This window comes from Musa acuminata, chromosome BXJ3-4 (genome assembly GCF_036884655.1).
Source record: "Musa acuminata AAA Group cultivar baxijiao chromosome BXJ3-4, Cavendish_Baxijiao_AAA, whole genome shotgun sequence".
NCBI lineage: Eukaryota > Viridiplantae > Streptophyta > Magnoliopsida > Zingiberales > Musaceae > Musa > Musa acuminata.
The window spans coordinates 28419495-28447346 of NC_088352.1; the positions used below are offsets into that span (position 1 = coordinate 28419495).

The following is a 27852-nucleotide window of genomic DNA, read 5'->3' on the forward strand; positions in this document are numbered from 1 at the left end:
TAATCCATAATAAAGTGGTACACCCAGGTAACAAGTGTTAAGAACATCAGCTTAACAGGGCAAAAGCAAGCAACAGGTCCAGCAAGAGTAAAGCACTTAAACCTTCATAAACACCAACAAATCTTAATAAATTCATTGCCAGCTATCAAGGATACTATAGTTTAACCTGGTACTTGGTCCCTTAGGTCCTAGACGAATCCATATAACAGCTTGTTACTGTCAAGACGTCTGCTTCAGAAAGGTTGCAAACAAATCCATGAAATTCAGGCCATCCGGACAAAGTGTGGGGCCACCACAGAACTTCAAATGTTTGCTTTCTAGCAAGAACTAAAGTTTCTAAACTCATTTTGAGACTTCATATCTTTGCCAGCACTAAGACAGTATAGTATCCAAAATATAACTTTGCTCTAATGTACCTGAGCAGAGCTGATATATGTTTGACTATGTCGCTTTAGTAAGGTCACCCGGGACTTGTGACTCCAAGCTTCTCCTATGAAATTCTGAGATCTTTGCACATGCAGCACGACCACGTTCAAGACAGTTGAAATAGTCAACCACTAGTTAAAAGCATCAGAGAAACCTGAATTAGTTTTGGGGAACATAGAATAAACATTTGTGTTTCTCTTTCTCACAGTGCCTTTTCTTTTTCTTAAAGCATTAAATAAGCAATTAGTAAATAAAAATCTCAATTTCCAAGTAATTACCTACTATGAGAAAGAACTTAGTAACATTTGAAATTACAGGTTACGATCAATCACCCTCAATAGACAGATTAATCATAAGACTAGACAGTACAGTAGAAGACAGAAGTGAATATCAAATGTTACAAATAATTACCCATCACAAGTCACAACCAAAAGTCAAGGATTGTAATCCAAGCTCTCTAGCTTTGCACTCATAAGATAATAATGGTGATGGAAAGCAAGGCAGAATTTGGACAGCAAAAAAGTAAACCAAATTTAGTTTTGGCTAATAAACAGATATTAAATGGCAAAGCAATTTCCTGATGGAATAAAGCCTGTCAAATAAAATCTCAGGCATGTATTATGCTGACTCCTTGTTTGACAGTATTTTTAAAAAAATCATATTTTAAATATTTAGAATTCTCCCTTTCTATAGTTAGAAAATCATATGTGACTTGCAATATGGGGGATCATTATTCATGTACGAGTACTGAAGGTCTTTCGTGATTCAGCAAGTACCAGTCAGCATAGTACATACAGGATAGACTCAGCTAAATCAAATAACTCAGGGTGTGCCATAACATGTATGCCTATGTACCAATAAATATAGTTAGTATGTCAAGTCATCATTTGGAGATCCCAATAAACAACAAGATTTCTGGAGCATTTTATATCCAGAACATATAGTTTTTCAGTGGGCTGTCAGTGTCTGGTATACATTTTTTTCAAGTAGTTACCACAAAAGATTATCCATGCCAGAGGGAACAAAAAAGGGCACATTTTTCACTTTCTTATCAAAAGAGATTCCCAAGAACCTCCCAATTCCTCATCCCTTTTGATCACATGAGACGAGCCTTTACCCTCTCCCACCCACATCTTCTAACCACTAAACAGAGTGTTCTCCAGCCCCTCCTTTAACCCTTGCTCATTTTGCACAGTTCATCACAGTTGTCACTCCTTCCAACCTTCCTGTCCACTCCTTTACTAGATACTAAGCTTCTGTAACTCGCTATTGCCTTTAAAGGCTGGTTGCATGGACTAAAAAAAAGTGATAGTCAGACCCTTTCTGATGGCTAGTTCTTGAGGAGTTCACAGATTTCATCATTAACGTGCACTTTTGGTACTTAATTTTGAGATTAAATTATGATATTAAAGTTCAAACTATAATAACATAGAAGAGTTACATCAAAGAATGATCCCATCCTTCACAGTCTAACACATAATCAGGCACATGATGTGGAGAACTGGAGACACCATATAAAGGCATGATGACCATCTGAAGCTATAGAAATGGTGTCAAAATAAAGAAGTTGAATGGAAATTTGTTTTAGTAATCACCATGAACCAATTTCTAGCATGTGCCGACTGTACAACCATAACTTGCTAAAAGCATAGCTTAACTGGAGACACCATACTGGGTCAAACATTCAGCAAGCAACCATAACTTGCTAAAAGCATAGCTTAACAAAGTGTACATGACTTCAGAAAAATCCCATAAAAATTCCTCCAATTAACCAAATAAATAATTGAAGTTTCCATCATCAAGTTCCCCTGCTGTATTATTGTTGAGCATCACAAAAGGAAAAAAACTGCATTTACCATATCAGAGCAGGAATTTGACATAATACTAAGTGTGAGCCAAATTGCTTTGTTAAACAATAAAGATTTTGGTATATTAAGGCAGTTTTTAATATTCAACATTCCCTATCTCAACTTTGCTTCTTCACTAATGTTTGATTTTCTTGTACAAAATGGACACAAGGATTTGCATATTTTTATATTAACATGCTGAAGGATCAAATAGAATAAGAATAAGCATCATTAAGACGTAAATTACAGGATATATACATTTCAGAGATGCAATTATGATAACAATCTTAACATAAAATAGAGCAAGAGGGTCCACATATTTTACCAACAGGATCTTATGTTATCCTATTATGTAAAATGCCAAAAACAGTAGACCATATATTGTAGCATTAGAATATAAAAAGATTGGTGCAAATTTTACCAGGCATCACCCCATGTGTAACAGATGTGATGATTCCGTTCTCAATTGGTCCATCAACCTCTGCTGATGGCGCACTAGGAAGGACTGATAGTGGAGAATTTGGAAACACCAAATAAGCAAATGCTTGAATTTTCTGACACAATGCTTAAAGAAGTCAGTGACCTTTATGGACTTTTGCTTTCTAGTGGAAGTTAATAATGAACTGTCTTTAATAGTCCCTCTATATAAAAGCAAGTGTATTATTGCATCTAGGTTAGGGGCAAATATGTTGGTCTTGTTAAATTTTCAAGAATATAAAAAATATTCAGACTTTCTATCAACACTCAGTAATGTTCTGCATTTGATTGCATTTTTTGTGAACTATAATGGTAAAAAAAACTGACAAAAAATGGCAGTTCGAGTTTGAAACATCATTAGGTATGAAAAATTACACATTCTAGTCAAATGGTCTGGCAATCTCGTCTAAAGCAGATTACACATTTCTATCAACACTCAGTAATGTTCCGCATTTTATTGCATTTTTTTGTGATCTATTACGGTAAAATAAAACTGACGAAAAATGGCAGTTCAAGTTTCCTACATCATTAGGTATGATAAATTACACATTCTAGTCAAACAGACTTGCAATCCCATCTAAATCAGATTGATAAGAACAAAACTATTTGCATGGTAAATCTGGAAAAGAAACAGTGGCAAGATTGGAGAGTCAATGGAAAGGTAAATGGAATATCCTAGGAACTAGCTGGATTTGCAACCCTTATTCATAAAGAAAATAATTACATCAGGCATCAACTTGACAGCATGTTGTTACAGCTAAATTACCTGCTCTTCTGCCTTAGTAGGGTCTAGAATCACCGATCCACCCTCTGTTAAACCACAACAGATTGCAACTGCACAAGCCATCTTTACACGTTGAGTTTGGCATGCAACAATGATGGAATATATATGTCACCTTGATGAACTTACCAGCAAGGTGTTTTAAAGGAATACCAGCATCTACAAGTGCAGCACATGATGCATTGATGGCGCAAGGGAGAAGCTACAAACTTTGGTCAAGAAAACATTTTTAAAAAAATTCCACACAAGAAACTTTTTGAGTTAGCTAATACATAAATATCTAACACTTTCCTACTGACTTTCAGCTAGTAACATTCAAATAATACCTTAAGGTTCCATATGGTAGAAATCCCACCCAAGATATTCCACCCTCAAAAGCCTATACTGAAAACAACAACATCCAAATTCCAACCTCTAAATCTTATCTCATTCAAATTCCAAAACCCATTTCATATGAAACTTCATAAGGATTTGACTCGAGCATCCTCAAGAATCCACCTTTTAAAATACCTCCTCCTGGAATCCTACATCCTGAATCCAAGGTCTAAAGTTCAAGGGTAGGATATTCTAATTCTAAAGTTTAAAAATTAACACTCATATATATCATGCTCCAAATCACCCATGAAACCAAATTTGATTATCACTTGGAATTTGAAGAACCAATTAGAGTTTAGATTTTCACTTCGAATTTGTGCAAAAATCCTAGAATTTTAAATTCCCATACCAAATTTGGCCTATAACTTATTTTTCAGTAACATAGATATTCAAGGATATTTAAAAAACCTAATGCAGTTTGCGAAAGCAATAAGACTGAAGAAAAACTAGACATTACAACAATCATCATATTTACATGCCTATATTGAATGTTTAGATATATTATTTTTCAACAAAAAACATATAATAATATATAGGAGCCACACGACTGTCTATATTTGCATATAGGGTTCCAAGTGTGCATGCACTAGGCATTCCACGACATGTTTTCCACCTAGTCACTACCCCAATTGCGTTTGAGAAATAACAGTGGGAATGAATTTGAAGGGAAATAATACAAGTTCAAGGGCACAGAGCTTGCGAGGGAAAGTACCCTAGTATAACAAATGGCTTATCGTGTATATTGACACTATGCATATTATTAGCCTCCTCATACTGTAAATCAAAATTAATTAAGCTTGATGTCATCAAAAAGCGATAGCATCTCACAAATTAGTTATCCATAGACCAACATCCAAGTTGTGACCATCAGGATATCATAAGCTTCCAAAGAAAATTGGCTATATACAAGAAACAGCAAACAGTAGAGAAAATTTAGTGGAAAAAGATACAGCACCATCATCTCCAAAAACCTGCAACAAAAAGAATATTGTAAGGAAGAGGTCAAATGCATATACGAAACTGCAAAACATCTGGAAACTACATCTAAACTACAGAATCACGCTAACCTGAACTATGATAGAGGTTGTTGTATTGGGATGGATAGTCATCAAGCATATGCTTTGCAAAGTTCTCTTCAGGATCATCTCATATTCCTTTTCCAGTTTTCCTGAAGAACCAACGAAATGTTCTTGAGGGGTCACAAGAAGTTACAGAATAAGAAAGACACTATCAACTTGCAGCCAAAGTAAAAATAAAATTCCTACTTAGGGTAACTGTTTCAACAGCAACATGCTAATCATTGAGGAAGAAGGTAAATCATTCTATTTTTGCTATGAACTGTTATATGTTCATAAAGGTTTATCTAGAGATACAAACATATCATAAAGGTTTATCTTCTCAATAAAAACTAAAGAATAATATATTTTCACATTTGTCATTGCTTTGACATTGTCACTTCTCCACTGTTCTCATGTATGATGGTTTCTAATCTTGGCAAAAACAAATTAAAGCACTCTCCACAATCAAGTTCTTTTTGACTAAATCTTACCTAACTTTTTAAGCAATATCTCGTTAAAGACATAGATCAATCCATATATCAACTTAAACTAATCAAATGTCACTCAATGTGCCACACAACTATTATTATATTCATGGCATGGGTGTCGAGTCAAGTTTCCAGGTTTCCAAAAGGATCTGGAACTGGAGACTCCAAAAAACTGATAAAGTATCTACATATCCAAAATACTCAACAGGCAAAAAAAATGCAGAAGTAATTAATATAGCACTGCTAAAAAACTTCTTATCCAGCAAATTATAGAACTAGTTACAGGATTGCCCAAGGATACCAAAGTTCTCAGTGAAACCCTCCGATCACAATCAAGCTACCATGGCTTGAACTTCCACCTCTATGCTTTTATTATCAGGACCACTGCTCCTAGGTAAACAAAGGATGCATTGATTTTGCAAGGTTTCAGAAATAACAGCCTTGTCCCACATCAAATATATGTGATCTTACTATTGCAATCATCAATCTCTGAAACTATTAGACATGTCATAGGGTCATTATTGGACACAATATGGTAAACATCAGGTTTTGGTGTCATATCTTGAAACAGATTTTTTTCTTATTTGATTTTATGCTACAAAGACTTACAAAATCCGTAAGACGTTCTGAAGGATTAAAATGTCCCTTCAGGTTATTTTGAAGAATTATGATGATTAATATTTTCAAAATAATAAGTAAGAACAGAAGTTTGTGATGCTTTTATAGGTTACATGCCGAAAGTACCATGCTGCCTCCAATGAGGTCCAAACATGCCGCTGAGATGGCAATCACTGGATTCAGTTATGTATTCCTACTTCGTCTAAACAGCCTCAATTTGCAGTATACAATGTGCAAAATGCATGGCCTAATACATATATCTATTTGACCATAAGTGTAATATCCATTTTTTTGCCCAAGGCCCTGAACATAAATACAGAAGTTACCAGGGACTAAATTGCAAAAGACACAAATAAAAGATCAATTAGCTCCCCACTGCCTCTGTCCTGTGACCGCACCACCTCCTGCATGAGGGTTCTCGTAAGTCATAAGAGACAACGAAAGAAAGAAAGAGAAGGGAGAAGGAAGAGAGAAGATGAAAGGAAGAGAAGAGATAGAGGATCTCTCGTAGAAGAAGAGGAGGGAGAAAGAAGAGAAAGGAGAAGGAAGAGAGAGAGGAAAAGGAAGAAAGAGAGAGAGTCTCTTGTATAAGAAGGAGAGAGGAGGGAAAAGAAGAGAGGAAGACAAAGGAGAGAAACAGAGGGAAAAGAGAAAAGAAAACAAAAAAAAGAGAGAAAGCACCTTCGATATCATAGTACAGAGAAAAGAAAGAAGAAAAAAGTGAGATTTATCAAAAGCCCATTTTCATATCAGAAAGATTCTATTAAGCCCAGGAAAAGTGTGTTAGGTACATTTTTAAATTCTCTTCCTCTCCTACCAATCAGAAAAATATATAAGATTATAGATCAATTAATTGTGATGTTCCTAATTTAATATGAGACTTCCGGTGTGAAAGAAATAAAAGAAGAAAAATAATTATTTTTGAAAACTAACAAAAGAATGGTATAGGAAGAATATGATACATGAGGATATCATTTTGTGTAGTTTTAAATCTTAAGATGTTGATCTTCGTCATATTAATTTATATTATTTGAATGATTTAGGAAAAAGAAAAGGAAACATCCGAACTGTATTCGTTAGAATTATATGTTTGTAACGACGAAAAATAATTAAAGGTTAGTATACAAACACTCTAGCTGGTTTCGAAAGTAATAATGTATATGGTTATAATTTATAAATGTATATCATTACATCACTTATAAGGTATTTTATTACTTAAAAGTATTATAAAAAATATATATAATTGAAAATGTAGAAAAGCATATGATTTGAACAATTATTTCTTGTTTTATAAGTATTTTTTATTACTCAAAATTATTGTAAAATAATGTATATGTTTGTTATCAAGAAACTATATGAGTTGCATTTATTAAAAGAAATGTTTACTTATTTTTGAAAATGTCAGATTTAACATTGTATTTGAAAAGAAACAAAATAAGATTGATTATTGTTCAGATTTTAAATGACATACAAAAAGTTTGTTCAAACTCTTAGTTTGCAAAAGTATTAGATGTGTTATCTTAGGTGACATTGCAATTGTTTGTTCAATATGGCTATGATCTTAACCCTACTAATGGAGATTATACATTGGTTATAAACTAATTTCTTCTAGATCCTTACACATGAATAGATGTATTATCTACACCATAGGGTTAAACATGGTTTTGAACCTTGCCTTGTCAAGAATATAACGTGATCATAACCATTAATACTATCATGACTTTTATTCTAATATGTACACCTTAGATATACTTACACTTGTAAATCCTTAGCTATATTTATGTTTATTTATGAATACTTAATGATAGTCTTTTACAGTATAATGATTTATGATATGATATATGATATTAGCTATAGTTATGCTTTTATTATGAAGTATTTAATTATATGTTGCTTTGAAAAGTATCACAAGCATTTTATGTTAGCAAATTATGATTTAAAATGCATATAAATTTCAACTTGTGTAAACTATACAAATATAGAAAAAGATTTGATTTTTATTTTTTTTAAAAAGCATGCACTGGACGCATAAAGAATTTATATATTTTAAACAAAGACTTATTCATGATAAATTTTGCTAGCATGTGAGTTACAATGCCCGTTGAGCTATGCTTTACTCATATGATTATTTTTAAATTTTTTATATGAGTAACTCATTTGTTATATAGATGGAAGAACAATTTAAAGGTCTTAGCACTACCGCACATTTAGATTATCTTGTATATATGCTATTGGGACCGGAACGTTATGGACTCTTAAAGAGCTATTGAATTAATTGTATAGGTTATAAATATCTTGTGAGCGGATTAATTATGAATTGAAATATGGAATAAATGTATTATGGGTATTAGGCCTTGCAATTCTTGTAAGAAAACTTCAGGGAATTGCAAAGTTGGACTAGGGCGTTACAATAAGTGATATGACAAAAAATGGTAACATATTTAGTTTAATTATTTCTATTATTTTCATTATTTTAGAACCTCAAATATATAGTTCTTGATAATAAAACATGACTTTTTATTTTGATATGGCAAATATTTACCATCCATTTACTTACACTTTATTATACAATTATGTAGTTATACTTATATATTTGTTTAATTCTAATAAATTACATATACAAAGGCAGATGTACATAAAGAACGTTGTACTACCCAGTATGGTACAATACACACGACACGTACCAATCTACCCGACGATCGACATGCAGACCTCCTCGTATTGGGCGACACTTGACAAACAAGGGTTTACCACCTAGTACACCCCATATTTTGGGAAATACAATTAAAATTTGACCATTACCAACATGTATCAATCGATAACAGTTGGATTTTGATCATACCAGATAAAGGGCTAAGATTAAATGGGTCCAACAGTCAAATTGATCATTGGACCCTATTTTAGGGCCAGTTCCACCCTTTAAAACACCCCTCACTCCCCTCTTTCATTGCCACTCACTCGCATAACTTTCTTGACCATTGGACCCCATTTTAGGGCCAATTCCACTCTTTAAAACACTCCTCACTTGCCTCTTTCACTGCCACTCACTTGCATAACTTTCCCCCTCTCTCACTTAATCACTCTTTCTCACTCTTTCTCAATTAAGCATTGTAATCAGTGATTAGAGCTTGAAACATTTAAATGTGTCATTTGCCGGAAGATTTCTTTAATTAAAGGTATTTATGCTCTTTCTACATTTTAGTTAGCTTTTGACTTGATCATATCCTAATTAGTGTCTTATTATTATGAGTAATTATAATTGATTAGTGTATTTCTGACATTAGAGCTAATTTTTTAAAATTATAGCATGTTAAGGGTGATTGGCATCATTCTTTATAATTTAGGCATAATTAGAGTCGTTACCTTACTTTTATGGCCAACTGGGGGGTAATTAGGCATGTTAAGGGTGTTTCATTCTTTATAATTTAGACATAATTAGGATTTAGGGCCACTACCTTTTAGGGCCAATTTGGGTAGTTAGGCCCATGGTCTACCATACCAAAGTGTACCTCCCGTACCGGGTGGTATGTACCGGTCCGATGGGTTTTCGGTACGCGGACCGCCCGCTACCGGGCGGTACGCCCCAAAAACCCCCGTATCGGGCGATACGGGACAAAATCGGGTGGTAACGGTCGAAATTTCGACCGTTACCGTCCGGCACCACTCGGTACCGCCCGGTACCACTTAGTAACGATCGATTTCGACCGTTACCGTCGGGCACCACTCGGTAACGGTCGAAATCGACCGTTACCGCACTGTAGCAGTGCTACAGTGTTCCAACGATCAATTTGACCGTTGGATCTTTTTCTCCTCCTATTTAAACCATTCTTCTCTCCCCTATTTCATTATACTCTCTTAAACTCTCTCTCAAACTTTCTTTTTCTCTCCTAAACTCTATAAAACAACGATTTATGAATTCAATCGAGGCTAATTTGGGAAGATTAAGAGGAAGAACTTTCTAATCAAGAGGTATGTATTCGTTTTCTTTAATTAAAGAGTAATTAAGATATTTAATATTATGATTAGTGTGTTTCATTATGAATAATATTTATGATAGTAAAATAAGTTTAATTAAGTTTTATTAAAGTTATTTAATGCTACGATTAGTTATTTTAATGATGATTTAATCGAAATTTATTCGATTTTATATCAATTCAATGTCTTTAATACCTATTAGGGTATTTGTCATGCTTATAGTAGTGTAAGAGAAGTAATTTATGAAAAATTAGCTATATTAATCGTATAATTAGTGTAGATAAATGATGATTTTATCATAATTTGAATCATATTGAATTAAAATTACATATTTAATATTTCTTTTATGTGTTTAACATATATATTACGATAAAATAAGTTTAATTATGTTTTATTAAAGTTATTAAATACTACGAATAATCATTTTAATGATGATTTAATCAAAATTTGTTCGATTTTATGTCAATCCAATATCTTTAATACCTATTAGGGTGTTTGTTATGTTTATAGTGTTGAAAGAGAAATAATTAGTGAAAAATTAACTATATTAATTGCGTAATTAGTATATATAATTATTTTAATACTTCTTTTATGCATGTAACATATTTATGATGATAAAATATGATTAGTTATGATTTAATAAAAATACTTAATGTTACGATTAGTAATTTATGATCGATATTTGGTCAAATTAATATGTTTATACTTTATAGTTTATTTGATTTAAATTTGATAGGATCATGACACAAAAGGAACAGTCACATGATGATGCATGGGTTCATGCTCGAAAGCTAGATGGAAACCGTCATCATTGGCAATGTATTTATTGTGACTACATTGGCAAGGATGGAGGAATAACTCGAGTGAAAATGCATTTGACTGGTGGATATCCTGATGTTGCAAAATGCAAGAATGTTCCAATGGAGATCCGTAAATTATTTCAAAGCAAGCTTAAACAAGCAATGGAAGATACATTAAAAAAGAAGGCAAGAGTTGAGGAAGAATATCATAGGGCTACACAGGAACCAGTTTATGATCAGTATGAGGGTTGTGGCGATGAAGTCGACCCGGATCTCACAACTGAGATTCGTGCATCATTGGAGCATCAGCATACGATCGATGAAGCAATGAGGCATCGACGACCTGACTCACAATTAAAGCATGGCAGTGGTAGTGGAATCCAGAGGTCAACCAGCATGAGGCAACCAACTGCTCCTTCTTAGTTAGGCCGAACTAGTAGCATGAGGTATGGTGGACTCCGTGGTTTTATGAGAGGTCTTGGCAGGTGGTCCGCACCAGATATTGTTGATATTGATCCGCAAGCCTATCCCCCACAAACAGCGAAACAGACACGGATTGACGATGCATACACAAAAGAAAAAAACGGGATATTGGGAAGGCAATCTCAAAATGGTTCAACTTTAATAGAATTTCAGCCAACACAGCCCAAGGTCCATATTATCAGAGCATGATCTCTTCTATTCAAAAGTCTGGCACGGGGATCCAACCTCCAACACCGAAGGAGATTTACGGCATGTACTTAGATGAGGAAGTGGCAGAACTAAAGGATTGGATCAAATCCTTCAAGAGGCAATGGGACGAATATGGGGTGACATTGATGTGTGATAGTTAGACAGGACCAACAAGAATGAGTATCATCAACTTTCTTGTTTATTGCAATAGAAAAGTGGTATTTCATAAGTCCGTTAATGCTACTGAAAAGATCCAAGATGCAAAATACATTGAGAGCTTGATGGATACTATGGTAGAGGAGATTGGACCACAGTATGTTGTCCAAATAATAACCGACAATGGAGCGAATTTCAAAAAGGCTGGTTTGCAATTGATGGAAAAAAGAATAACTTTGTTTTGGACTCCATATGCAGCTCATTGCATAAATCTAATGCTGAAGGATATTGGTGAGTTGAATTCGGTCAAGAATTGCGTAGCTCGAGCACAATCAATTATAAAGTTTATATATAATCATCATTGGGTCCACGCATTAATGCAAAAACATGTAAACGATGAGATACTTCGACTTGGAATTACTCGGTTTGCTACCAATTTTATTGCATTAAAGTCATTACAGCAAAAAAGGCATGGCTTGAAGGCAATGGCTAGCTCACAAGAGTGGTCTGAATCAAGATATTCGAAATTAAGCGATGGAAAGAAGACAGAAAAGGCCATTCTTTCCTCTAGATTTTGGGAGACTATAGCAGAAATCATTAAAGGTGTGGAACCACTTTATATTGTCCTCCGTAAGATCGATATGGACAAGCGTCCACAGATGTCGTATCTTAAATATATGTTGATTTCAGCAAGAGAGGAGGTTAGGAAAGCATTCAAAGATGATTTTAAGGTCGACCAATACGTACGAATCATTGATCGTCGGACCGAAGTTCATATGGATCAAGATATCCATAATGCAGGTAAATTCATATTCAGAATAATTTAATTTATTATTATTTAGATAATAAAAAATCATACTAACAAAATTATGTTTTGCAACATATTATCTAAACATGGCAATTCAATATCGATATCCTCTCGGAACGCAAAATAATTTCCTAACGACATTACAAAATGTTATATATCGGCTCTTGCCAAACACTACCGAAGCAGCCGATGCTCTTATGGAGGGTCGATTATTTCGAGAAACAATTAGTTCATTCTCCAACGTTGTAGCTATATCGTGTCGTTACACTATGGATCTTGGTAAGGAAAAGTTATGCATATTGATTATCAATTATATTTAATGTTAATTATTTGTTATGCTAATAAAATCTTATTTATATCTTTTTGCAGTCGAGTGGTGGCTACAATTTGGAGGCGATGCACCACATTTAAGGAAGGTTGTCGTTCGTGTACTTTTACAGACAACAACATCTAGTGGTTTCGAACGTAATTGGTCAACGTTTGCATTGATTCATACGAAGGTCCGCAACAAACTCTCCTACAGACGGTTAGAGAAACTAGTATATGTCCATTATAACATGCGATTAAAATTGCGATGTGCTGAGTTGGATAAGGAGCCAAAGGAATCAGATATTGATCCCATTGACCTCCAATTCTACAACGAAGATTCAGAGCCAATGTTAGATTGGATTGAAGCAGCAGAGAACCAAGAGGATCCTCTACTTGATGAGGCGGGAGATCCTCAGTGTCCTTTACGTTTTATCACCGAGGCAATAGAAGAAGAAGAAGAAGCACAACCCCAACGGGTGAAAAATCCCCCTCGATTACAACATGGTAGAAGTCAAACTGCTCGAGGAACTACCGACACCCAACGGTCACACTCGTCCCCCCAACGTGCAAAGGCAAAGGGGAAGGCAGTAGCATCAGTTGCATCATTGGAAAGAATCGGGTCGGACGACGAGACACCTTCACAATCACATTCTCTTTCTCGCTCGGTCTAGAGACATGACAGCAACACGGACAGCAGTGCCTCGACAGATGATGACGGTGATGCCGGACAGTCGTTGGTCTCGTCTACACAACTTGAGAGTAGTGAATGGACTAAGGAGCAATATTTTACACATGCCACTCAAGATTCAGACCATGGAACTCGACAAGGTACTAGTCAAGTTTATGCACGGAAGGGGAAGGGGAAGGGGAAGGCAGTGGATGAATATGAACAAATACGACATAGCATACATGATATAGACACAGAAAGAGGCTCATCGTATTATGGAGAATCATACGGGCAACAACAATATGGTGATAGTTGGTCATCCTTCTCTGAGCAACAACATTATACAGAACAGCACCAATATATGCCTCAAGAGCTGCCTCGGACAAATATGATTCACGACGATCAGTCTACGATCAGCACCACATTGATGCATCAATGGCACACAGTGTATCAACACACTATGTCATGGGATCAATTTCATGATTGGGTCCAACAAACGTATCATATTAATATGTATCGGATCGAGGACCCCGATCCGCCACCCGTGGAAGCCCGTCGTTCGTTTTGGTGGTAGAACAACAATCAGGTATATCTAGATATGTGATAATTTATTTCATTTGAATTTTAGAGTTTATATTGTAACAAAATAGTCTAACAATTCAACTGATTTTTCTGTAGATATTTCAATCTATAACGGGCTGAAATACGAACCTCGAACAAGACTATCTCAAAGCCTGAAAAAGATATGCGATACTATTTTACCTAATTTACATTGATTTTGCTAAACTTATACTATTACTATATTTATTTGTAACTTGAAAACCCTATCCTAACTTTTTTTTCTAATTTTCAGGTATTTTGGAGGGATAAATCGGTAAAATCGGGTGTACCGCTCGGTACACCCGTACCGTACCGTACCGAGCCCGGGTCGAAACTCCGGTACGGTACGGTATGGCGGACCTTGGTTAGGCTTAGGCCTAATTACATGTTTTAGGCACAATTAGGGTCATTAACTTCGAAGACCAATTTGAAATAATTAGGTCTAATCGACATGCCAGGGGTGATTAGTGTCATTTTTTATAATTTAGCCATAATTAGGGTCATTACCTTACTTTTAGGGCCAATTTAGAGATAATTAGACTCAATCACAACATGTTAAGGATGATTAGAGCCAATTTGGTGTGTTTCTCTTATGATTAGTGTGTTTATGTTAATTTTAGGGACAATTAGGGTCATTAGGTAATATATAAGCCCAATTTGGAGAACAAGCTCAATTTGGTAGCATGAGGTAACGTAGCTTATGAGGTTTCATAAGTGATCAACACCTGTAGTTGTCGACATTGATCTGTAAGCCTATTCTCAATAATCAAGAAAACAGACAAGCAATGATGATGCACACAAAAAGAAAAGAAGCAAAATATTAACAAAATCATTGCCAAATAATTTAATTTCCACAAGATTCCAGTGCATAAAGCCCAAGATTCATATTACCATAGCATAATTTCATCAATTCAAAAGGCTAATATGGACACTCAACCTCTCATGCCGAAGGAGATACATGGTGTTTCTCTAGATGAGCAAGTAGCAGAACTCGAAGATTGGATTAAATCATTCAAAAAATAATGGGACTTATATGGGATGACACTTATGTGTGATTCTTCGATTGGACCGACCAGAATAAGCATCATCAACTTCTTAGTGCATTGCAATAGAAAGGTGGTCTTTCACAAGTCTATGAATGCATCAAAAAAAATATAAGATGCAAACTTTATAGAGACCCTCATGGATAATGTAATAGAGGAGATTGGCCAACAATAAATTGTGCAGATTGTCATCGTTAATATAGCAAATTTTAAGAAAGTTGGGTTGTAGTTGATAGAGAGTAGAGGAAGCCTTTCTTTGGCCTTCATGTGTAGCTCATTGCATGAACTCAATGATAAAAGATATTGACAAACTAACATCAATCAGAAGGACAGTAGCAAAGGCACAATCCATAACGAAGTTCATCTACAACCATCATTAGGTGCACTAACTAATGCAAAAGTATACAGATAAAGAGATCTTCTGGCCTGACATCACTCGATTTGTAATAAACTTCATTGCTTTGAAGCTCATTCAACAAAGGGACATAGACTAAAGGCAATGGTCAAGTCACAAGAATGGACCAATTCTCATTATTAAAAATCACTTGATTGTAAAAAAATTAAGAAGAATATTCAGTTATCAAGATTTAGGGATTCAAGAACTGAAATTATAACATTATTCAAGGCACTTTATGCTATCCTCCACAAAATCAATACGGAGAAGCGTCCATAGATGCCCCACCTAAGACATATATTGATGACGACTAGGGAGGAGATTAAGAAAGCATTGAAGTATTGAACAATAAGTGGAAGGTTAGTCAGTATATACATATGATCAATCGTAAGACAATAGTTCATATGGACCAAGATATTCATAATGCAAGTATATTTAATTTCAACTTCATTTAGAATCTGAATAATTTGTACTTACAACATGTTATATTGACCAAATCGTTTGGACAATGTTAACCTTAATTCACACTAAGGCGTGCAACAAGCAATCATATAGGCGGCCATAGAAGCTTGTATATGTGCACTACAAGATGTGTCTAATGCTGTGATATGTCGAGCTCGATAAGGAGCCAGAGGAACCAGAGATTAATCTCTTTGACCTCCAGTTCTCCAATGAAGACTTTCAACGTCAATCAAAATAGGTTAAAGCAATAGAGAACAAAGGGAATCCTTTGCTTGATGCGATAGGAGACCCCCCACATCTATCTCATTTTATCACCAATGCCATTGAAGAAAAGAAACAACATCCTAGCAAGAGGAGATCCCCTCAATCTAAACATGGCGATCAGACAAATCGAGTCAATCTAGTCAAGGTCATGGCAACCAACAATCATAGTCGTATGCTTGTGCAAAGGTGAAGGGGAAGGCAATAGCATTAGCCGATCCCTTGGAAAGAATTGATGAGCAATAATTTTAGCCTAGTGGCAAGACATATCTACCGTTGTCAACACTCTGCAACGTCCGTAGCAATGTCAACAACAATGCCTTAACCAACAATGACACCGACGATGACCAGTTGGTGGTTCCATCTACTTAGCCTTGGGTGGGACATGGACTAAGGGTAGCATTTTATGTATGTCATCTAAGATACAATGGAAGTGAGATTAATATTATCATAGTCTGTCGGTTGAAAATTGGCAACATGATGTTGAAAGTCTGAATGAGATAAATATTCTTCAATAATATTGTAGATGCTATTTTATAAATTAAAAATGAAAATATAATAAATTACTTATTGTATGAGTTTCAAGGAATATATATATATATATATAATTGTCAAGGAATATACAACAACAAAATTGTAAAACATTAAGATCTATGAAAACTCATATGCTTAGTTAAGAGTAGTTAAATACTTAAATATTTATATATGGTCTCTATTAATGTCTTTTTAAGTCTTCCTCCACCTCTCCTCTTACCACTAACATTAATCATTTCACCTCTTCTAACTATTGTATCCATAAGTCTCATAAGTACATGCTCATACCATCTTAAATAATTCTCTCATTCTATCCTCTACCGAAATGATACCTAATTGTTCATGAATAAAAATATTATTTTTTCTATCTTTCCGAGTAACTTCACACATTCACCTTAACATTCTTATCTAACAATTGTCTTACATAATTTTCCTTTAATATCAAAGGTATTCAATGATCACACAACACTCATGATGCCCGTCGCCATTTTAACCTTCCTATTTTTACTCTGAATAATATATTCATCAATCTCTCCATCTTGTTAAATAATTGATCCAAGTTACAATAAAGTTTTTACTTAAAGGAACTTCTTGACTATCCAACTTGACTATATCCTCATGTCTATTCCTAGTACTACTAAAATTGCATCTTTCATTTTCGATTTTAGTCCTTCTTAATCTAAATTCTCTACTATCTAAGGATTGTCTCCATAACTCAAGTTTATATTTAATTCCATTTTAGCTCTCATAAACTAAAACAATATCATCAACAAATAACATACACTTGAGATATTTCTCTTGTAAATGACCAGTGAGTTTATCCATTATCATTATATAAAGGTAGAGACTAAATGCAGATCCTTAATGTAATCTTATACTAATAGGAAACTCACTAGACATACTCCTTATAGTTCTAAAACTAATAGCTACATTATCATACATATCTTTAATAACATCAATATAATCTATTTAATCAATTGATGAGTTCAATTTATTATGCTGATATCCTGAGAAAATTAAACATGTTGCTATAAATGAAATAAGAACTTGTCCAGTACATGGTTCATAAAAAGTATATTAGTCTCATGGTGGGGAGGGCATCATTGAGGCAGTTACTTCCTTCTAAAAGGATATACTATTTTCCTTGACATAATGGACAAATGATTCAAAAGACAATTCGCCCCACTAAATGCTTCTATGACTTAATAAGAGTTAGTTATTCTCAGGCCAATGTTGCAGGGAAGTAGGGAACAAATGAGACCAAAGGAGTTAACCTCTAAGATTATATCTATGATGAATATTTGCTTTAGGAAACAAACACTTTCCAGAAGTTTGTATTATTCTTGTATGTCTTCAGCTAAGCTGCATCAAGAACAGAATGGAAAGCCATGAGGATTGCTTAAATTGCAATTTGCAATGTTGACCCAAATATAGTGAGGTGATTATGTTAGTGCATCCTTGTGTTTTAACCTAAACATGCGCTTCATTAACCAGCATTAAGTTCAATCTCTTTCTTATTTGCAATGATGACCCATATATGGGGAGTTTCACTTGTGTTTTGACCCAAAATGGATCTCTTTGTCATTCGCTCGCCTAAATATTCAGCAATATCATGTGGAAGAAACATGTTTTATAAGATATTTGCAATAAAATTGATGGAGAAAACTACATGTTCTTCAAAATATAATTTCAAAGGCACAAGAGAAGAAAGGATAAGGAGATGAATCAAACTGGTTAGGGGGGTTACGGAAAACCCAGAAATGAAAATGAATCAAAGATTGAGTCATTCATTTGATGGAGAGTAACCATGCACTCTGTCTTGTCGTCAAAGTCGAGTTCCAACAACCTCGATCAAGGCACGCAACCACCTCGGTGCGGTTCTTGGATGACAAGAACAGGGACCCCAATCAGAGAGTAAACGAGGAAAGTTCTTGCTTTATTTCCATGGAGCAAGTGGCCTAAGAAGGGAAGAAGGGACTCTTGCTACGGTTTTCGAAGAGAGATATGGGAAGGGGACGAGTTCTTGCTAGGGTTTTTGTAGTGAGAAGGGATTCTTGCAAGGGTTTCGCAATGAGAGAGGACTCTCACAAGGATATTCAGGGTGAGAAGAGATTCTTGCATGGGTTTTTGGGGTGAGTGAGGATTTTTGCAAGAGTTTTTGGGGTAAGAAGGAATTCTTGCAACGAATAGTATTGTTAAAGGCAGCGCTAAAAAGCGGCAAGGTTCAAAAATGCCTAAGGCACTAAGTGCGGTGAAGCGAGGTGCTCACCAATATAGAAATAATAAAAAATATAATTAGAAAGAAAGTTAACCATTAAAATAAAAACTAGACAAAATATGAGTTTTACATTATTTTATATTCAAATTATCACTACTAAATATCAAATTACATTCATTTAACCATATACAAAATATTAAAGTGCTAAATTGTCTGAATCTAATAATAAAATAACAAAACAAAAGAAGCTTAACATCAAAATTAACATTATGCAAAAGTATAGCAAAAATTAACAATTCAAAATTCTCAGTCACAAATACAATAATTAACACTATTCATAAACAATTCATAAGTATTAACTATTCACAAACAAAAAATAATTTTGTAGGGGAGGGAGGGTAAGAAAAGGAGCAGGTCGATTGAGAGTAGGGGAAGGCAAGGAAGGCTGATGGCAGGTAAAGGAGTCGTGTTGCACCACTGCCATCGCTAGGATAATACCGGTTGTTGGTCGTTCAAAGAGGGAGGAGGTTTGGGAGAGGGTTGTTGTGCATTGGGCAGGAAAGAGAGAGGAGAGAGGATGGAGAGGGGGCTATGGTCCGGGAGAAGTGAGGAGAGTTATCAAGGAGAAGGAAGATGCTAGCGAGGAAGGGGGAATTGTGACAAAGGATGGGGGAAGGGGAAGACGCTAGTGAATGCTAGTGCGGACGATAAGGGAGCTGCGACGAAGGGAGATGTTAGCGGTTGCGGTAAAGGAGGGAAGGGTGTTGTCGTGGTCCGGGGAGTGTGCTACCACAAAGGAGGAAGAGAGAGATACCGAGGAAGAACTCGTCAGAGGAAGACATCGTCGTCATCGTTTACCAATGGAGAGGAAGACGTTTCAATTGTTGTTCGTCGGTGCATTGGAAAACACTGTAGTCGCTGTTCGTTAGAGAGGATGACGCCATATTAGGGCTTGTGCATGTGCGCACGGGGTTTTAGAACTGGATGATAGAGTTCAATCAAACCCGAACCATCGAGAATTAGGCTCGATCAAAGATCCAACCAAGCCTAACCTTTAACAGGCGCACGTTTTGTCACGAACGATCGTCGCGCACCCGCAACAACTTCGTTCAACGAATCGTTCGTCGCTTTTGCATGCTTGTACCGAGACATGGCAGCATGTTTTGCCTTAGTTTATATGTTTTTGCTTGTAAAAATGCATGTTCAAATAGGTTACAGCATTGCAGTGCAACCGCTCGCCGCGCCGGGCCGAACTGCATAAAACAGCTTCGTTTTCGCGTGCCACGGCTTGTTTTCTACAAGCCGCAGCTGCACGCGAAATGTCAACCATCTCAACACCCTGGAACCCCTCGGGTGGCACAGGGCTGGATGGGACTTCGGTATATTGTCGGGCGTTGAAAAACTCTTCACAAGTTCGCACATTTACTTGACGAGAACTTGCTTTCGCGCCCGACACCTGATGAGCAGTTGTTTGTAGACTTGCAACTGTTCGTCCTACGTTCTAAAGTCCTTGTTTTCCTCCTTCCTCTATTTTCTCCTGTGCACACAAGATGTTTGCTGAATTGCTTGTAAAGCTTCCCTCTTTGTGAGACGCCGGGACTTGTCCGTCGCTCGTTTTCAATCTAATCAACTTTCTGTTTTACAGGTCCTTCGGGACCTGTACGAGGTTGCAACTAGGCTAACCCTTTGTGAACGCATATGTCGCAAGGGCGCCTCATGACTTAAGCAATCCCAGCTAAGCCTGAGAAGTTGGCGCAAGGGTGCTTTGCGACTTAGGCAACCCAAGCTAAGTTCGCGTCTTGGCCGCAAGGGTGCCTCACGATTTAAGCAATTCCAGCTAAGTTCGTGACAGTTTGGCCCACCCAGCCCTTAGACCCAAGCGCTCACCTGGACCATGACCAATTGAAAGAGCCCACCTGACCCAGTTTCGAGGTGGCTTGGGCCTCACCTCACCTCGCCTGGGCGCATAAGTGAGCGCTCGGTGACTTCAGTAGCAAGGAAGAGAGGTACCTAAGATGGGAAGGAGACAATCCTCGTCATCATCAAGTTCCAGCCAGAATAGGGGCACACGACCACCGTCGAAGAATCCTACACAACCAAAATGAGAACATCGTTCACAAGGAAGGAGAAAAGAAGGAATCAAAGGGGACGGATCGAAGACGAGAATAGATTCTTGCTAGGATTTCAAGGGAGAGAGCGACCTAAGAGAGGAGGGGAACAATAAGCAATCCTAGCAAGGAAGACAAGAGGCGAGGGTGAGTGCACCCCACACGGAACAGGGCAATTCTTCCTCTCATCAATATTCCAACCTCACTCCCCGGAAAGCGATAGTAGAGACAATTGAGATCTATGGCGTTGTATATTAGAGGAGGAAAAGAAAGGGGGAGAGAAGAAGAATATAGAAGAATACAAAAAGAAAAGAGAAGACATGTTATATTGCCAAAATAATAATATACCTAATCAAAAATAATAATAATATATGTGATCTAGTGGACCTTTTCATTCATAATTTTCTCTTGTCATAATATATATATATATATATATATATATATATATATATATATATATATATATTCCATGATAATTTTCTCTTGTAGTAATTAACAATATATATATATATATATATATATATATATATCAATAATTTTCCTTTATTATAATTAACATGTATATATATATATATTCCTTGAAACTCATATGTTAAGTAATTTACTCCATTTTTACTTTTAATTTATAAATAAGATTTATAATATTATTGAAGAATATCAATCTCATTCATACTTTCAACATCATTTTGCCAATGATCAACAGGCATATGAGATTATACCCACGTAACATTTTGCCAATGATCATTCTTCATTGCCAATGATCAACGGATAGATCACGGAGCTCGATGATCCATGTATAACGTTTATACTTATGACACAAAAGCTTGTCGTATTGGCAACCATCATTTTATGGAGGATCCTATGGCCGACAAATGTACAATGATAGTTGATCATTGTTTTCCAAGATTGATCGTTCTTTTGATACAAGTAGCAAGTCAATGGCATCATCAGAAGGTCTGGTGTACTCTAAACACCCCAGTCATACATGATATAGTCATACTTGCCTCAGGAGACTCCAAAAACATGTGTTATTTAGGATGATTAGGCAACGACCATTAACTACGTTAAAGACCAATGGCATTAAGTTTACTAGTACACTATATATAGATTCATAGGATCGAGGACCCTGATCCATGGGCTATGCAGTCCCATAGTTCATTTTGATTGTTCATTTTAGTGGTCGAAGCAAGTATATAAAATATGATTATATTTATTACTTAATATGTTGAAATCTTAAAGTGTCGACACGTAATCTAACATCTTAACTCAAATCTTTGTAAATGATTCAACATCAACAGAAGAAACAGAGGAGCATGCAGCAAAGTTGCTCCTCAACTTCAAATAAAGATAAATTTGTTATCTTATCCTTATTGCGACTTATCTTATTGAAATTGTATTAAATTATAATAAAAAATCCAAAATAAGATTATTTTTATTTTTTAGGTATTTTCTAGGCTTTTCTGACGATTTTCCTGTTTGTTGATGCATACCGACATACCAACACATGATACACCGATACTAACTAGTGCATATAGATCCGAACTAGGACCGACACTGTGGATTGACACGAGACCATGAACCTTGGATGTACATACCACAAATGTGCCATGCAAAACCTTAACTAACACAAATTGCAGTCATTTTTAAGACATTAAACAATCTAATGCAGCTACTCGGCAAACAAATAATTTAAAAAAAAAAACCATTATTTGATTCATATTTTTGTGCAAGAGATCAGAGAGAAAATTATAAATGAGCAAATATGAAATACCTATCTGCCCGGTTTTAGGCTTCCATATAACCTCTATAGAGGCTTTCTCAGGGTTCTCACCCTTCTTTGTTCCAGCTTTTGGTCCATATACTGCAGCCAATACGATTGTATCACCTAGGATCAAGGAAAGAAGAATATAATCACTTGTAAATAGCAATTTCTGTACACCCAAGCTAAAGTAAAAGACAGAAATTAACTATATGACCAAACATAAATCACAACTTAAAGAACAAAGTATAAGCTCATTCTATGCACATACATATGGAGGTAATCAGATTATAAGAAAAATGACTAGCAACAATATAGAACATACAAACAAGCAGAGAGATATTATCATTTGGTAAAAATTAAATACAACAAAAAATTTATATGAATTTTTATTGCACTTGAAACAAGTAAAAGTGTAATAATTACTGTATTACATTGATCCAAATGACAAGAAGAAAAATGTTCAAAACATCCTGAACAAAAAGACACACCAATTCTGTTTCACGATCTACATATCTTGCATCCCTAAAAGAGAGTTTGATGTGATACTAGATAAATATGTGATTATGTAGTCAGATTGAGTAGTCAGATTCCACTTGATAAATTGAACTGATACTTGATAAATATCTGATTGAGTAGTCAGATTCCACTTTTTTACTCTGAAATGGAAGATTCCGGAAGAAAAAACCATAAACACCAAATAAACCAACTACACAACCAATTGGAAGCTTTTGAATACTAGATATGAAGTAAAATCTTGATCCGAGAGAACCAAATTTCACTTTCCAATAAATTTGAACATTACAGGAGCAATAATCCCTAAAACCCAATCTCCATAACATGACCAAAAATAAGGGCAAAAGAAGAAGGAATCCAGAATCTTACAGTAAAATCCTATACAATGAAACACAAATCCTTGTAAAGGTAGAAACAATAGAAGAGACATGACTTGAATTGATGCAATGCAAAAATTACCTTGTTCTACTTGAGCATAAACAAGCATATTTTACTCCAAAAAATCTAAACAAGCGCTATGATGCATCATCATATCCAAGAAGTACAAAGATTTCCACCACAACCATAAAATCCACCTATAGCTTGTTATAGAGTATGATTTTTTCTCCAAATCAAATAAGTAAATGCAACTAAACTGTCTTGCAATCCCTTCAAACATCTAATTATTTCCCAAATTAATCATGTATCCAAGATACTCACAGCAAGTGATAATACTGCCACAGAAATAAATACCAGAGGCCTAATAATAAAACAAAGTTACACATAAACTCCACTATCTATCCACCTATGATTAGAAGTTTTATTTTATAAAATACAATCTTATGTCTAAAACCATCTAAACTCTCCTGTTAGCCTTCTAAAATATCTAACTATACAAAAGGATGAGCCTGGTGGATGAGGTTACTACCAATATGGGTCTAGGAGTTTCAATATATGTAGTCTTACCACTATAAGTAAAGGAAGCAACATCCATCATACGAACTGTGATCACCAAGTTCACAATTGAGCAACCATACCGTGATGCTAAGGCTCCTCAAGTTCTTGGTAATCTACAAATATTTGGAACGACTTCTTTTAGAATGTCAAGGCTAAAGTCATACATTCTGGAAAGCTAACGATAACTTCAAGTGCTCCACCAAAGCAAAAATCGACACACTAGGTCTGACCTTATTACCCATGAAATTTATTCTTTCCATTAGTCTATTTAAAACAAACCACAAAAAGATTAAGCACATTGTTCTTCTAAGCAATACCAGCATATCTGATCATAAACAGCAAGACAAACAACAACTAATGCTACCAGCAATGCAGACCACCAGGCATACGTGGTAGAAGTTGTTTCTCAAGCCAAAGAAGGCTATAAAGCAAAAGTTAGCAATATGAACAAACAGGTTACCTCAAATATGAGATTTCACAACAGTACTCTTGATGTTGGTTCAGCAGCTTTCCAAGTTTGATTTTCATTTTAAGTGTATCTTACTACTAGCATTTTTTGGGTTATCCAATCTGCATATATCGGCTTAAACAGTATAATCCATTTTCAAGAATTATTGAAAAAGAAATACTGTAATTTGGATTCTAACAGAAGGGAATGAGGTGAATAGCATATTAGGCGAGAGATCCTAAAGGCATGGCTACAACTAGGAATACAACAACAGCCAACCAAACCAAAAGCAAAATACAAGAGATGATAGCCCAACAATCTCTGAAGCTGCATTTCCATAGGATCCAAAAGACAAATTGAAGTTCATTTTAGCATAATCAGGCAAGATATTCTGGGTCGATGTTAAACGTTATATAATGAGTCAAAGTAAAAGTGATATCAATGCCGAAGACATGTGCCAAACATTATGAATCGTTGCCAAATGTGGAGTAGGAAAAGAAGGCATTAAATCAAACATACAGTGGACACCCGAAAGAGTATCAAATCCACACAATTACATCTCCTTTCACCACAAAATTCGAACGGATGTTACCTTGGGACCAGCGAGCAGAGCCGTGAGCTCGGTGGAGGATATTCCGAGAGCAAGCGAGCGGCCTCAACTGATTGACGCTACGTCCGTCCGCCCGATCCACCGTCATTGCTCCCATTCACCACGCTACACCACTCACAGCCGAAGAATCAACCAAAATAGTCTGCTGCTTGCAGCGGGTGTACGTCTTCTGCCGTACGACTATGGAGAGTCAGCGAGAGGTGGCCAGACTTCGACACGGCGGAGGTGGGAGGGGACTAAAACATACAGAGGTCGCCGGACGTCCACAGGCGTTAGGAAGAGGTGCAGGAGAAGGCGGATGGCGCGTCTGGTGCCGAAGACATGAAGAAAGGTCTTTGCCGAGATGTATGGCGGCTGATCGTGGGGAAGGAAAACCCAGAAAGTGAGGTTTTCGACGGTGCCAGAGGCGGATGGGGGCGGAAAACCCCGTAGGTTTGGGTCGAAAAGGTTCGAAGCGTTTTCTATCGTGCATCTTTAAAATCGACGAAAACACATCTTTAAGATGTGAGATCTCAACGGCGGACAAAATTATCCTCCAGTTTCAGGCCATTCGACGTGCGAAAAATAAATTATTATTAAAATATAAATTACATATACCTGCAAAAAAGTTAATTATTTTATATTTATCCTTCCAATATAAGTTTATGGGCTGTTTTTTTTTAAATACCTATATTTGGATATTTTCAGAACCATATCCCTAATTTTCTTTTTTTAAATCCTTAATTTCAAAATACCAAAACTACCCGCACCCCTCCACCTCTGTCGCCCGTCGCCACCATCAGATGCCGTTCACCGCCTGCCATCCATGGCCTGTCGTCCACGAGAGGAGGAGGTGGGAAGGGAAGAGGGAATGGAGGAGACGGCGGGGAAGGAGGGGAGAGGAGGAGGAGAGGGCGGGCGGCAAGAAAGAAGGAGAGAGAAGGAGGGGGAAGGGAGAGGAGGAGGAGAGGAGGGGTAAGGACGGACGACGGGAGAAGAGGAGGAGAATAGGGCGGGCGACGAGGAAGGAGGGGAGGGGAGGGGAGAGGAGAAAGAGGAGATGGCGGGCGGTAGGCAAGGAGGAGAAAGCAGAAAGGAGGAGAATAATATGAAATCAATATTATTCGTCATAAAAAAAAACCCAGATTTTGAGCTTTTCTCGAATATTTTTTCTGTTTCAAATAACCAAAATACTCTTCAGTCAGAAAAAAAAAAAAAAAAAAAAAAAAAAATCGTTTTCCGATACGCTGTTGGATTCGATCAATTTATCAAAAAGACTTTATGACCAGACTTCAATTCGTTTGAATCCCTGTCAATCTTAATTATTAACTTTAGTATACATTTTAAAATTCTATAAAATAATTTATTTGAGAGTTTTTGAATTATTTTAGGTGAAAATATTTTATTTTGGCATTAATCAAAATAAATGATTTCTTACTTTTTTTTCCCACTTAAACTTAATTAAAATGAGGTCTATATATTTTAGAAAATCATATGATATTTTTTATTGATTTATTATAAATAAATGATGACAATAAAGGAGATATTACTCATCTAAAGTGTTTTTGAATGAAATACAGTGGCTTTTTACTGAATCCAAACACTTTAACCTTATTAAAAAATTTTGAATGAATATGCAGTTGCTTTTTAACCTTATTAAAAATAATGTAACCAAACCTTAATTAGCTTAAACTCACACCAATCTTAAATATCAAATTTATTACATGTTTTGAGATTTTGGAAAATGATTTGTATAAGAATTTGTGTGGTTTTGGATGGAAATTAAGAAAATTTGGACATGTCTCATAATAAACTATGGTAAAATTTCTTATTATGATCAAATACTAGTTATAATATCTTTTATTATTGAACCACAACAACACTATAATATTGTAACCAAGCCCTAATTAATTTGAATCCCCATAAATCTTAATTATTGATCATTATAATTTTAAAAATTTTGTAAAGAAATATATATGAGATTTTTAATGGTTTTGATGGAAATTAAGAATATCCATTTTTTTAAAAAAAATAAGGGGTGACAAAAAAATTAACTTTTTCTCACTGTCCTAAAGTTGATTTTATATATTTTGGAGAACTTCATAGTATTTGTATTAATTCATTGTGTAAGAATATGTTTAAATATTTCAAATAGACTAATGTTTTTATTTATTGAACTAAAACAATATATTGTTATTAAAAAAATATTGGTAGGAAAGTGGGTATCTTTGTTGGGGGGAAAGGCCCAAAAATTGTTTTTTATTAATTGCTCTATAAAATTTCATAAGTTTTTTGTCTAAATAACGTATAATTTTTGTCATTATCGTAAAGTGCTCATTTTGGGATTTTTAGCAAAGAGCGTCCCATGTTTTAAATAACCCAAAATATCCAAAAATTGACTCCTTTTTCAGTTTTTCTTTTCTATTGGATGACTGGCTGATAATAAATATTTAAATAAAAATATAGAATTCCAAAAACTGTCCAATGTTTGAAATAACTAAAAATTAACATAAATCATTGCACCAAA

General features: G+C 35.5%; 1 protein-coding gene across 3 annotated transcripts; it reads right to left on the minus strand.

Moving 5' to 3' along the window:
* On the minus strand, positions 1-25942 carry LOC135584137 (exosome complex exonuclease RRP46 homolog). 3 transcript variants are annotated; one of them, XM_065145452.1, is made up of 9 exons: positions 25329-25942; positions 22849-22962; positions 4974-5074; positions 4857-4877; positions 3661-3733; positions 3517-3584; positions 2695-2827; positions 417-557; positions 1-327 (listed from the first exon to the last, which is right to left on the minus strand). In XM_065145452.1, the coding sequence occupies exons 1-8, from the start codon at positions 25441-25443 to the stop codon at positions 442-444; spliced, it is 741 nt and encodes a 246-aa protein (XP_065001524.1). In that variant the 5' UTR covers positions 25444-25942; the 3' UTR covers positions 1-327; positions 417-441. The 3 variants fall into 3 exon arrangements, with proteins under 3 accessions (XP_065001524.1, XP_065001523.1, XP_065001522.1); XM_065145451.1 differs by having other exon boundaries at positions 1-557; positions 25329-25515; positions 25594-25933; XM_065145450.1 differs by having other exon boundaries at positions 1-557; positions 25329-25931.
* Between the last annotated feature and the right edge of the window lie 1910 nt (positions 25943-27852).